Here is a 15,000-nt window from a genome sequence, read left to right on the forward strand (position 1 = left end):
GAGTTTTTCGTTACCACTGTCGCTATATTGCTGCGTGCTCTGGGTGGATCTGTGTTGGTTTGTAAAGTGTTGTGATTTGACACTTTGATAACATTGAATTGGAATTGTACTCCACTGACCTACTTTACAGTAATGTGACATCTCTGCCAAGGAATATTGCGTCACTCCTTCTCGACTTACTGTACTCTCTCTCTCTCTCTCTCTCTCTCTCTCTCTCTCTCGTCTCTCTCTCTCTCTCTCTCTCTCTCTCTCACACACACACACACACACACACACACACACACACACACAAACAAATCGGAATAGATTTGTGATTCATATTAATATTAAAATTAAAGGTTATGCTAAAAGGATGACACAAACAAGTCCCAGGGGGCTTGTGCTCCATACTCAAATAATTAGTCATGTACAGTACAGTACAGTACAGTACAGTACAGTACAGTACAGTACAGTACAGTACAGTACAGTACAGTACAGTACAGTACAGTACAGTACAGATACAATGCAGAACATACTGGAACAAAGCTGAGTGTATCATAAGGTATATTTGAGGATTCCACTAGGCTACAGAGTAGCCCCGGCCGAGACCACTGACCTTTTGTTAGGTGTATAGAGACTGTTGACTCACATCAACTAAGAAAAGAGGGTGGTGTTTCTCCTTTATTTGCCGACGGGTTCTCAGATTGGGGGGTAGAGTGGCCGGTAGAACAGCCGGATGGGAACCGTGAGGTTCCCAGTTCGATCCCTGTGGGCTCCCCCAGAGTTAGTGTCGAAGTGTCCTTGAGCAAGACTCTGGCTGAACCCCTAATTGCTCCATGATGTGCAGGTTGGTGCATTGCATGGTTTCCTCTGCCATCGGTGTGTGAATGTGTGCGTGAATGTAATGCACACATCTATGTATAAAGCGCCTTGGATAAAAAACGCTATATAAATGCACCATTTACTATTTACTATTTTACCATGAAGTTGCCTGCATGTACAGTATTAAAGGGCTCGAATACAGCTGAGATAATGACAATATTTGTGAACTCTTAGGGCAGTATTATGCGTGTCTTAAGTACCAGGTCTTATTACTTAACTTAAGACCTGGAGGCGTGATCAATGCCATTTGGCTATTCTGAGTGGCCTAACAGCATAGACCACGCCTCCAGGTCTTAAGTTAAGTAATAAGACCTGGTACTTAAGACACGCATAATACTGCCCTTAAGCTGCTCAACGTAAAGAAGCACTCATATGTTCTGGATCATGCATGGTCAACTGGCGGCCCGCATTAAGTGAAGGTGGGGGCCGCATGTGGCCCCACATGCGGCCCCCACCTTCACTTAATGCGGCCCTCAGGTTGATATCAGAATATTGATATATTATTTCGTTCAGCTGTTACAATTCCAAACATGCAAACATGACCCGCTTCAATTACTTCAGTCTAAATTAGTAGCTTAATGACTGTATTAATGTTTATTGTCTTTTTTTTATGTCCAATGAATTTGTATGAACTATGATTAACGGAATTTGAATTTCAAAAATAGCAAAAAAAGAATGCAAGATTGAATTTCAAATATAGCAAAAAATAGCAGATCTACAAGCTCAAAGCGCGTCGCAGTGCGACGCGGCTTGAGCTTGTAGATCGGCGATTTTTGCTACGACAGTAAAATGCACTGTGGCCCTCTGGAGTGAGTGTGGAAATATAGTGGCCCTCTCTCCATCGTCAAAGTTGCCCACCCCTGTTCTGGATCATAATGTCTGGATGTCACATACAGTTCCATGCAGGCTAGGCAGCTTCTATATTTACACACTGTACATCCATGGGAACATTATATCCAACCAAGCACTTACCCTGCATTAAAACGCACAGGGCTCCAAATGGTGATGAGTGCCACTGTATATCTACTGCAGGGGTGCCCACACTTTTTGACTTGAGAGCTATACTTTCAAAATGACCAGCTCGGCAAGATCTACCCACCAAATCAATTATTATACCATTGCTGAAAATAGTTTAAATATGTACCTGAAGGGGCTTCGGAATAGTAGAGTTCGTGTTACATTCTGTACAGTATAAGACAAATGCACTTGGAATGGGAAATAGAGGGGGAGAAATGTTTTTTTTTTTTTTTATTATCGTTTTTTTGCTTCAATATATTTAAATGAAATACTCTTTAGGGGCATGTCATGTGATCTACCTGCACAGCCTTTGTGATCTACTGGTAGATCGCGATCTACCTTTTGGGCACCCCTGATCTACTGTATATACCAAATTTCCCAATTTAAACAAAAGAAGCCTGTCGGCTGCCGGACTATATGCTTTTATGGGTATTTCCAGTTGTAGACGAAAACAAGGGCTCGCAACTCACTTTGTAATGCTCCAGGTAACTCACTTTGTAATGCTCCAGGTAACATGTATTCAACTCACTTTGTAATGCTCCAGGTAACTTGTATTTGTAATGCTCCAGGTAACTTGTATTTGTAATGCTCCAGGTAACTTGTATTTGTAATGCTCCAGGTAACTTGTATTCACGAACACAGCAGGCAGGACATACAGTATGTGAGTTGCGACCCCTTGTTTTCGTTCATGTTATCTGTTAGTTTCAAAGTTTGGCTCAGCACCAAGACCGGAGGATGTGCGTTATATTATCTTATTATTATTTCCAGTTGTAGGCCATTGAACTGTGCTTTCCTCAAACTGTTAATACAATTTCTAATCGATCAATGATGATGATGATTATGTGATACTGTAATATGAAGTACGGAGTTGATTTATGAAGAAAATAAAACAGTTATAATATGGAGATATACTGTAAGAGGTTTCTGCCCGACAGCAACGATATATATATATACATATAGTAGTGTGCATAATGTGAGTATGAATAGTTTATGGCCCAGCCAGGCTTTTGGCTCCGGCTCATATGCAGACTGCAGCCCTCAGATGGATTACCTCCTCGAGCAACGACTTGATGCAACATGATCATTCTGTTTATCACATCGTGCTGTCACCTCGTTTATTTACGACGACAACACAAACAAATTATAATTTGACCTGCACTGTAACCACTTACAGTGAATTCTACTGTATAAACAGAAAGAAAGCTAAAATAGCGAAGATGCAGGATGGGGACTGGGGAGGGAGTTGGCTCAACACACTGCAGGTTGCTGCTGGCTGGCTCCGTGTGGGGACTGGGGAGGGAGTTGGCTCAACACACTTCAGGTTGCTGCTGGCTGGCTCCGTGTGGGGACTGGGGAGGGAGTTGAGTCAACACAGTGTAGGTTGCTGCTGGCTGGCTCCGTGTGGGGACTGGGGAGGGAGTTGAGTCAAAACACAGTGTAGGTTGCATGCTGGCTGGCTCCGTGTGGGGACTGGGGAGGGAGTTGAGTCAAAACACAGTGTAGGTTGCATGCTGGCTGGCTCCGTGTGGGGACTGGGGAGGGAGTTGAGTCAACACAGTGCAGGTTGCTGCTGGCTGGCTCCGTGTGGGGACTGGGGAGGGAGTTGAGTCAACACAGTGTAGGTTGCTGCTGGCTGGCTCCGTGTGGGGACTGGGGAGGGAGTTGAGTCAACACAGTGTAGGTTGCTGCGGGCTGGCTCCGTGTGGGGACTGGGGAGGGAGTTGAGTCAACACAGTGTAGGTTGCTGCGGGCTGGCTCCGTGTGGGGACTGGGGAGGGAGTTGAGTCCACAGTGCAGGACAGTGCAGGTTGCGGCTGGCTGGCTGCCTCTCCACATCACGCAGCCATTCTGTCATCCATGAAAGTTGCAGTTTTCCACTTTAGGTTCCATTGTCTGTGGAACCTAAAGTGGAAAACTGCAACTTTCATGGATGAAGTCATGAAATTGACTAAACCAGTGGCCAGTTGCCAATCTCTTTTGGCAACACACTGAGCCGGAGAAAAGCTGAGATCCTCAACATGCACACATTCATAGCATGCACACATTCACACATTCACATAATGCACACATTCACACATTCACAGAATGCACACATGCACATATTCACATAATGCACACATTCACATAATGCACACATGCACACATTCACATATGCACACATGTACACATTCACATAATGCACACATTCACAGAATGCACACATGTACACATTCACATAATGCACACATTCACATAATGCACACATGTACACATTCACATAATGCACACATGTACACATTCACATAATGCACACATTCACATAATGCACACATGCACACATTCACATATGCACACATGTACACATTCACATAATGCACACATTCACATAATGCACACATGTACACATTCACATAATGCACACATTCACATAATGCACACATGTACACATTCACACATGTACACATTCACATAATGCACACATTCACAGCATGCACACATGCACATAATGTACACATTCATATAATGCACACATTCACATGATGATGCACATAATGCACACATTCATATAATGCACACGTGCACACATTCACAGCATGCACACATGCACACATGCACACATGCACATAATGCACACATTCACACATGCACATAATGCACACATTCATATAATGCACACATGCACACATTCACATAATGCACACATGCACATAATGCACACATGCACATAATGCACACATTCACATAATGCACACATTCACAGAATGCACACATTCACAGAATGCACACATTCACAGAATGCACACATGTACACATTCACATGATGCACACATTCACAGAATGCACACATGTACACATTCACATGATGCACACATTCACAGAATGCACACATTCACAGAATGCACACATGTACACATTCACATGATGCACACATTCACAGAATGCACACATTCACAGAATGCACACATGTACACATTCACATGATGCACACATTCACATGATGCACACATTCACAGAATGCACACATTCACATGATGCACACATTCACATGATGCACACATTCACAGAATGCACACATTCACATGATGCACACATTCACAGAATGCACACATTCACATGATGCACACATTCACATGATGCACACATTCACATGATGCACACATTCACAGAATGCACACATTCACATGATGCACACATTCACATGATGCACACATTCACATGATGCACACATTCACATGATGCACACATTCACATGATGCACACATTCACATGATGCACACATTCACATGATGCACACATTCACAGAATGCACACATTCACAGAATGCACACATTCACAGAATGCACACATTCACATGATGCACACATTCACAGAATGCACACATTCACATGATGCACACATTCACAGAATGCACACATTCACATGATGCACACATTCACATGATGCACACATTCACATGATACACACATTCACAGAATGCACACATTCACATGATGCACACATTCACATGATGCACACATTCACATGATGCACACATTCACATGATGCACACATTCACATGATGCACACATTCACATGATGCACACATTCACATGATGCACACATTCACATGATGCACACATTCACATGATGCACACATTCACAGAATGCACACATTCACAGAATGCACACATGTACACATTCACATGATGCACACATTCACAGAATGCACACATTCACAGAATGCACACATTCACATAATGCACACATGTACACATTCACATAATGCACACATGTACACATTCACATAATGCACACATGCACATAATGCACACATTCACAGAATGCACACATGCACATAATGCACACATGTACACATTCACATAATGCACACATGTACACATTCACAGAATGCACACATTCACATAATGCACACATGTACACATTCACATAATGCACACATGTACACATTCACATAATGCACACATTCACATAATGCACACATGTACACATTCACATAATGCACACATGTACACATTCACATAATGCACACATGTACACATTCACATAATGCACACATGTACACATTCACATAATGCACACATGTACACATTCACATAATGCACACATGTACACATTCACATAATGCACACATTCACAGAATGCACACATTCACATAATGCACACATGTACACATTCACATAATGCACACATGCACACATTCACATAATGCACACATGCACACATTCACATAATGCACATATTCACATAATGCACACATTCACAGAATGCACACATTCACAGAATGCACACATTCACATAATGCACACATTCACATAATGATCACATTCACATGATGCACACATGCACACATTCACACATGCACACATTCACATGATGCACACATGCACACATTCACACATGCACACATTCACAGAATGCACACATTCACAGAATGCACACATGCACACATTCACACATGCACACATTCACAGAATACACACATGCACACATTCACATAATGCACACATTCACAGAATGCACACATGCACACATTTACAGAATGCACACATGCACACATTCACAGAATGCACACATTCACATAATGCATACATGCACACATTCACATAATGCACACATGCACACATTCACATAATGCATACATGCACACATTCACATAATGCACACATGCACACATTCACATAATGCACACATGCACACATTCACATAATGCATACATGCACACATTCACATAATGCATACATGCACACATTCACATAATGCACACATGCACACATTCACATAATGCATACATGCACACATTCACAGAATGCACACATGCACACATTCACAGAATGCACACATGCACACATTCACAGAATGCACATATGCACAAGCATACGCACTTTTTTGTACACGTGTTTTTCTGACATGTTAACCACTATAGCCCTATACTTCTCGTACGAGTTGGTACGACAACTAGTGGAAATAGCCCGATCTACAAGCTCACACTCGCTGCTAATAAATGTTTGCTGTTTTTAGAAACATTTATTATTATGGATATAAATAAGTATAACACTGATTCTCTGGCATATACATGGATGTTGTATTTGAACACATATGGACAAATTCTCACCTTGACATGAACACAGAGAATACACCCATTTATTATCGATAGACCAAGTGTAGTGATATTGAATGGAAAACTAACTATCTTTTTTCTTCTTAAAATTGCTAAATACACCGCACGTACACAAGCGCTTAGTATCGATACAATCGATTATTTGCATTGCAAAATGATAATAAATTGATTATACTAATACTAATTGTTGTAAAATTGTTTTTCGATACAGTTTATCAGTTACTGACTGTATGGTTACATCCCTACTATTCTTCATAACACATCTTCAACACAAACGTTACAGAGAGTCTGCCATGCATCGATTATGTATTCTATACATTTATTTAGTATTTTCTATGAATGCAAATCAAAATCATTCATGTTAAATTCATAACTCAGAGTGTAAACAACAACAAGTGACCTCCAACTTGTTGAAGGGAAATCAATTAAATTCGATTTAATTACACTAGACCTGTGCCCGTCGGCCACCGGCCTACTTGGGAACGATGCAAGTTGGGAACCTAGTATACAATACATAGATAAAAAGAGAAGGATCCGGGCAATCAAAGTTAAGTACCCGTTTTAACTGTCTTTGTCCTCTGTATCGGTCTGTCTGAAGAGTGCAAACTGACTGTGAAAAGTGGAGTGGTTAAGTAATGAAATGGCACGTGTGGGGTTGCCATGTAGGCTGGAAATTCTACAGGTGAGAGGGCTTGATTGATTGATTGATTGATTGATTGATTGATTGATTGATTGATTGATTGACTGATTGATTGAAGTATTTATTAACAGATTGAAGATTTACAGTACATTTCAAGCACAACTCAATACAAAACTGTTAACTGTGGATACACCATAAAGCATTACACTTGTTTAATTCTTAGGCTTATAGGTTTAGGCTCATTAGGTCCACTGCATGGCAGAGCCTGACCAGAGCGTTTTGTGGTGGTTCTGGACAACCGTGTATCCGACCGACTCAAGGAAGACCGGGTACTAGTACTACTACTGCACTCCCTGTGGTGGTGTGAACGCGTGTGTCAAATTTGAAGTCGGTGGGACGAACGGTTCTCGACTCGAGTTGCGTGGATTACACACACACACACACACACACACACACACACACACACACACACACACACACACACACACACACACATGGAGAGACGTGGTGCATTTATTGTAAATTTTATTGTGTGACATACTTGACAAAAACAAGTAAGAACGGTTAACTCAGGAATAGGCTACATAGCACATTGACATAGTAGTCAAAAGTAAATGGGGAAAATCAATTGCAATTGCATGATAAAAGGCCTAATAACTCAATTGTACACAGACAGGTTATTATGCCATAAATAAGATAATCTACCTGTGTCAACAATTAACGATCAATGAACAAAGCGCAGAGATATATGCAAGAAGGAAACACACCTATGTCTGTGAATAATTTCCAGAAGGATAGGCTATTCGTCATCATCATTCCATAGGTTTATTATCCATAGACATATTATGGGTTCATCAGTCTCCTCCTTAAGCTCGCTCCCGAGTGCGCGCCCCCCGCACGCACGCACGCGCACGCGTGCACACGGACGGGCAGTGAGTGAGTGTGTGAGATCATGTGAGAGAAAAATAGGTTAGCAGACTGAGCGGAAAGCAAAGCAGTGTGGGACTTATACAGCCAGCGAGGGGGATCACACACACAGAAAAAAACTCCATGCTACAGCAAGAAGGACCGAAGAGAATTATTATTGTTGTAAAGAGTTATATCGTCGGCAGAACACGGTTTATATGCGATCGAGACGAGAGAACATTGTCACTTTGATTTCTCCTCCTGACTTTTGTCGAACGATACAAAAAAAAGGGGAAATAGTAACGCTTGTTTTGACCGGTTGTGGGGTTTTTTTCCCCCCTCCTTCTTGTCGTGTTTACTCTGTCTGGTTGCAAGGAAGTTTCTATATTCGGAGCGCCAGTCGGTTGACACTAACTGACTCGACTGACTGACTGACTACTGGCTCCAGTTGATGTTGTTTTGCTTTTTGTTATTCGGTTGTTAAATGATTATAACCACATGTAGTCGCGATTTTTGGAGGTGTCAACTCAACGAAAAACTAAGCAAAATGAGAGGTAAGTTGCTATACTAAATGATATAACATGTGTTGTTGTTGTTGTTGTTGTTTTGTGTTGTGTTGAATGTGCACACACACACGCGCGTTTATGTGCGTCTATTCCCCCCCCCCCCCCCCCCCCCCCCCCCTCCCCCCCCCCCCCCCCCCCCCCCCCCCCCCCACCCCCCCCCCCCCCCACCCTGTGCTGTTAATCCCTCATGAGTGGATTATAGCTGCCTGGAGCACCACAGAAACAGGCAGATGAACTGAACATGGTGGACCCTATTGTAAACAAGTGTAATGCTTTATGGTGTCGTCCACGGTTAACAGTCTTTGTATTGAGTTGTGCTTGAATCAATCAGACAGACAGACAGACAGACAGACAGACAGACAGACAGACAGACTACTTGCATGCACATAATATATTATATTCTGCATTGGATGCATTCATGCAAGAGTGTGCAATCATGTCATGGTGTAAAATGCTGATTTATAATTCATAAATTGGCTTGCTATGGATGATTATGTATTTCCAGGGCGTCCCAAGCTAAATTGTTGACTTGAGTTTGCACACAGAACCAAATGGGTCAATTTTGGTTCCATGTGGCATGTGTGCACATGCACTCTCAGCTTGGTCTATGAATAATTATGACAACAAGCAAATGCATAGCTATAGATAGACTAAATGCAAACAGTATTTGCACAGTTTGAGAATAACTTATGTGTTTATAATATAGCCATGCCAAATGCGTGTCAGTCGGTTAAGTTTGGACAGGCTGGCTGGCTGGCTGGCTGCCTGGCTGCCTGGCTGGCTGGCTGGGAGGGACTCTGTGCATCTGTGCGCAATTTCGGCTGCCTCCCTCCCGGGAATGCATTTGGAGTTATGCAATGCCGAGAGGAGAGGGAGGGGAGGGGAGGGGCGGGGCGCGCACAGGGACGTTTGCCAAAAGTGTAATTATGTAATCAAGATATAATTTGGAATCTGGCGGGTGATTGCAGCACTGATGAATACATTATGTAATAGTAATCGCGCGCGTAATAACGAATGATTTGATACAAAATCATAATAATAATAAAAAAAACGCAATTTCTGTCTATGATGAGTATAGCCTCGATGCCCAGGCTTTCATTTTTTCAAATGAAAGGCTGCGTATGATAGGAATACAAGCATAATGTATACGGATAGCCTATATGTTATTTCATATTAATATAATAGGTCAACATCTGTGCGTAAAGTGGTGTGACCGGCCGAGTGGAGATGGTTTTATTTTAGAATATGTTGGTGGTTGTTATATTGGCAGACTATATTATGGACTATAGCGGTGGGTGGGTTGCCAGCATGGCATGGCTGTATGTATGTATGTATTCTGTGATGTGATGTGGCTGAGGGAGGGAGGGGAATGTCTTGGCCTATAGTTATGTCACCCAGCCAGCGTTAGACAGCCTTACAGCGGAGGGAGGGAGGGAGGGAGGCAGAGTGCCAACTGTGCATCTGAACAGCGCCCTTCACCGCGTGGACTCTGACTACATAATAGGCTATATATCATTTTTATGGGTTTTCTACTTTTTTTTGTTTTTAATTAAATTATTATTAAAACATATATATATCAAGAAATTCCTAGGTCTGGTCCATGGCCTAATGCACTTTGCTGCCGTTGCATTAGGCTGTATGGACCCCTATACAAGATTTGTATTGTTGAAATGTTTCAAAAACAATATTTTTTTTTTCCCTCCTCAAATCTGTTCCAACAGTTTTTGAAAGTAGCCTATCGCAGATTTATAGGGTTATAGTGCATGGTTGAACTGATTTTGATGCTAGATTGTAACTGCGTTTGCTGGGGACCCCCTTAGGGACCACTGACCCCACTTTGAGATCCACTGGGCTATAGCGTTCCCATCTGGAGTTTGAACTTGTCAAGGATTACTAGGCAGCGGGACCCCCATTTGAAAGGATTTTGTGCCAGCCAGGGACCCCTACAAGAGATTTGTCATGATGTTAACAGATTTTTTTCTCCCAAAGAATAGCAGATCGACAACCTTTGTGCTGTTTAAACTGTTCCTCTTTTGCTGTGGACCCCATGGAACCCCACTTTGAGAACAACTATTGAATAGATTTAGTGGTTTTCAAAGTGGGGTTCCCATGGGGGTCTTTGAGGGGATTCTCTCCAGTGTAATGATGTACCGGTATTCACTTCTTATGAAATGAAACATGTGTACGGCATCAGGGTGCCTAGTGTAGGACATAATGATTAGAATCTATTTGGGGCCAAGAGTCGGTTGTTAATTTATAGTTCATTTGGTAACAGCTGACATTGATTGAGCAATTCCTGTCACAGCAAAATAACGAGCTAAAAATAACCTGCATCCTAAATGCTTTTATAGGATGCAAGGCAGGACAAACAAAACATCTATTCAGACAGACAGACAGACAGACAGACAGACAGACAGACAGACAGACAGACAGACAGACAGACAGACAGACAGACAGACAGACAGACAGACAGACAGACAGACAGGCAGGACAGGACAGTGTTTTGTTTCTTTGCCCTGCCTTGCATCCTAAAATATTGTTTATGTCTTTGTCATGCCATGCCTGGCTGCATGCGTTTATATATGTCCGATACATATACAGTACATATAATAACAATACAAATGATCATTACAGTTGGGAAAGTTTGTCCATCTGTTGTTATAGCATCCGTGTGCAGGGCAGCAACACGGCTGTTGTACAAGGAACCCTTTCTGCAGAGGAGAGAGACAAGGAAATAGTTCTGGCCAGAGAGGAGGGAGGGGGGGGGGGGGGGCATTCAGGGAGGTTCCCTTTCTGGCAGGATATCCAAATGTAAACAAAGCTAAAGCCAAAAGGTCTGAGCTCATTGCTCTGTGACTGTCTGTGTGGCTCATGGAGGAGCTGCTCCTATTGTTAGCGCACCGTCCTGAATAGAAACCCAGTCTATAGCTATGTGTGATAACAGCCTAATAATGTCATTGTTTGAACTGATAATATTTAGACATTAGATCCCGTGGGGGGGGGATTTTAGTCGCCCCGAGGCAGCACAGCAGTTAAGGGTTACATGCAGAGTTGCAGGTGCAGAGTATACGGAAAGTGCTGCCGTATACACAGCAGTACAAAGACAAGACGTAACGATGAGGAGGACCGTCAATACAGAACAATACAATAGTATCCACCTGACACATGCACGCATGCATGTATGTGCACGCACGCGCACACACACACACACACACACACACACACACACACACACACACACACACACACACACACACACACACACACACACACACACACACACACACACACACACACACACACACACACACAGGTCTTCATACAACGGTTGGTTTTTAGAGGCCACGCCTCCTGAAGAGCATAAAGTTGTCTAGCTGGTTTAAATGTAACATTATGGATAGACATTTAGGAGCCTTCTGGTAAACAGTATTTGTATAATTAACTCACTCTGCGGCAAGTTCGCCTTTTGGCAGCTTTTTCAATATCAATTGATTTCGGTTCACAACTGTGTTCTGTACGTGGATCATAACACTCCGGTTGCGGTGCGATGATAAAAACAACAACAAAAAAACGGAAATGAAAATTCCGCTGGCTTATATGCTATCTATGGGGACGCAGTTTTTAGAATCGTAATATCTCGGATTGTTCTTTTTGGCTCAAAACGAGCTTGATTTGCGCCTCATGTCTCTAAACCAGTGGTTCCCAAAGTGAGGTCCGGGGACCCCCAGGGGTACTTGAGGGAGTTCCAGGGGGGACCCAGCTAAATGATCATTTGGGACCAAATGGACCCTTATGCGTCTGTAACTCAGATAGTGTACAAATGGACCCTAACGGGACCCTAACATTTGGTTCCATTTGTACACTCTCGGAGTTAAATTAGCATTGATTTTACAATATAAATTGGGGTTCCCAGAGATAGAAATGCCATTAAATGGGGGGTCCGTAGACTAATGCATGTCAAACTGGGGGTCCTTGAAATTAAACGGGTTGAATTATTACAGAGTGAACATTTTAACTCAAATCTTTGCTTCTGGGGAGGTCCCTGGAACAACATATTTTCAGATGTGGGGGGCGGAGGCATATTACATATATTCTTTGGGGTCCTTGACATGAAATATTGAGCACCACTGATACAGAAACATAAGGTTTTTCAGAAAACTGTCAGGATTGGGGGGAGGGTCGACATTTGCATGACTGAACAGCCAAAGCCGGCTGATTTGAATGAACTCCTTGCACTGCTTAGTGCTTATACTTACACTGTCAAGCCCCCGGGTGTTAATTTAACCCAGAGAGTTTCTGAAGGGTACCTGGAGGGTGGGTGGGGGCGGGCGGGCGCAGCAGAGACCCTCACTCACATTGGGTTTATGTATAGGATTAGTGTCTGATCTTCTGCAGCGTTAGGGTAAGAAAAACAATTAAGCAGATTGGCTTCATACACACATATCAGACGAACATGCTCTGTGCTGTCCGTGTTTCATGGCCGCCTCAATGCTTTTCCAATGGAAGTCACGTGGTTTGACCAAACAGTTGTGTGTGATGGGGGGAGGGGGCGGGGGGGCAATCAAACACAAGTGTTTGGTCAAACCACGTGACTTCCATTGGAAAAGCATTGGGGCGGCCATGAAACGCAGGCAGAGCACAGCACAGTTGTTCTTTATGTTTGTACGAAGCCTGAGACGTCTGCATGTTGGAAAAGCTGTCCTGACAGTTTAGACCGTGCTGCCAGAGTCCTTCATTGATTGATTGAATTTGTCAGAAATGTAAACAGCACGTGGTACAAACATACATTAAGGCTAAAAGGATGTGACACAAACATGTCCTATAGTGGGGACTTGTTTCCATTGTGGTCTATAGCAGTGCTTCTCAACCTTTTCAGGACAGGACCCCCAAAATACTAGCCTCGGTCCCAGCCTTACTCATCTGTAGTCTCGGTCCCAGCCTTACTCATCTGTAGCCTCGGTCCCAGCCTTACTCATCTGTAGCCTCTGTCCCAGCCTTACTCATCTGTAGTCTCGGTCCCAGCCTTACTCATCTGTAGTCTCAGTCCCAGCCTTACTCATCTGTAGTCTCAGTCCCAGCCTTACTCATCTGTAGCCTCGGTCCCAGCCTTACTCATCTGTAGTCTCGGTCCCAGCCTTACTCATCTGTAGCCTCGGTCCCAGCCTTACTCATCTGTAGTCTCGGTCCCAGCCTTACTCATCTGTAGCCTCGGACCCAGCCTTACTCATCTGTAGTCTCGGTCCCAGCCTTACTCATCTGTAGCCTCGGTCCCAGCCTTACTCATCTGTAGCCTCGGTCCCAGCCTTACTCATCTGCCTCGGTCCCAGCCTTACTCATCTGTAGCCTCGGTCCCAGCCTTACTCATCTGTAGTCTCGGTCCCAGCCTTACTCATCTGTAGTCTCGGTCCCAGCCTTACTCATCTGTAGCCTCGGTACCAGCCTTACTCATCTGTAGTCTCGGTCCCAGCCTTACTCATCTGTAGCCTCGGTCCCAGCCTTACTCATCTGTAGCCTCAGTCCCAGCCTTACTCATCTGTAGTCTCAGTCCCAGCCTTACTCATCTGTAGCCTCGGTCCCAGCCTTACTCATCTGTAGCCTCGGTACCAGCCTTACTCATCTGTAGTCTCGGTCCCAGCCTTACTCATCTGTAGTCTCGGTCCCAGCCTTACTCATCTGTAGCCTCGGTCCCAGCCTTACTCATCTGTAGCCTCGGTCCCAGCCTTACTCATCTGTAGTCTCGGTCCCAGCCTTACTCAGCTGCCAAGAGAAAAGCCTCAACCTGAGGCAGAGACGCTACGGCGTAGGTCCGGAACATCCGTCAGATGTATTTCCCCCGGATACGATACTATTCCGACCAATCACAACACTTGTTTAACTTCCGCCCCACAAAAAAATACCGCGTAGGACCGTAG

General features: G+C 43.6%; 1 protein-coding gene across 2 annotated transcripts in view; it reads left to right on the plus strand.

Moving 5' to 3' along the window:
* The window catches only part of LOC306919976 (nuclear receptor ROR-beta-like), a 66,297-nt gene that overhangs the window by 24,285 nt on the left and 27,012 nt on the right, over positions 1 to 15,000 (plus strand). Inside the window, exon 1 of one of the 2 annotated variants that reach the window (XM_079496561.1) lies at positions 8,628 to 9,076. The exons of the other annotated variant lie outside the window; for it this stretch is intronic. Coding sequence (XP_079352687.1) covers positions 9,007 to 9,076 — 70 coding nt within the window. The 5' untranslated portion in view covers positions 8,628 to 9,006. Of the gene's footprint in view, positions 1 to 8,627; positions 9,077 to 15,000 lie in introns of those variants that run through there. 2 annotated transcript variants of the gene reach the window in all.

This window comes from Electrona antarctica (genome assembly GCF_951216825.1).
Source record: "Electrona antarctica genome assembly, chromosome: 1".
In the NCBI taxonomy this organism is placed as follows: domain Eukaryota; kingdom Metazoa; phylum Chordata; class Actinopteri; order Myctophiformes; family Myctophidae; genus Electrona; species Electrona antarctica.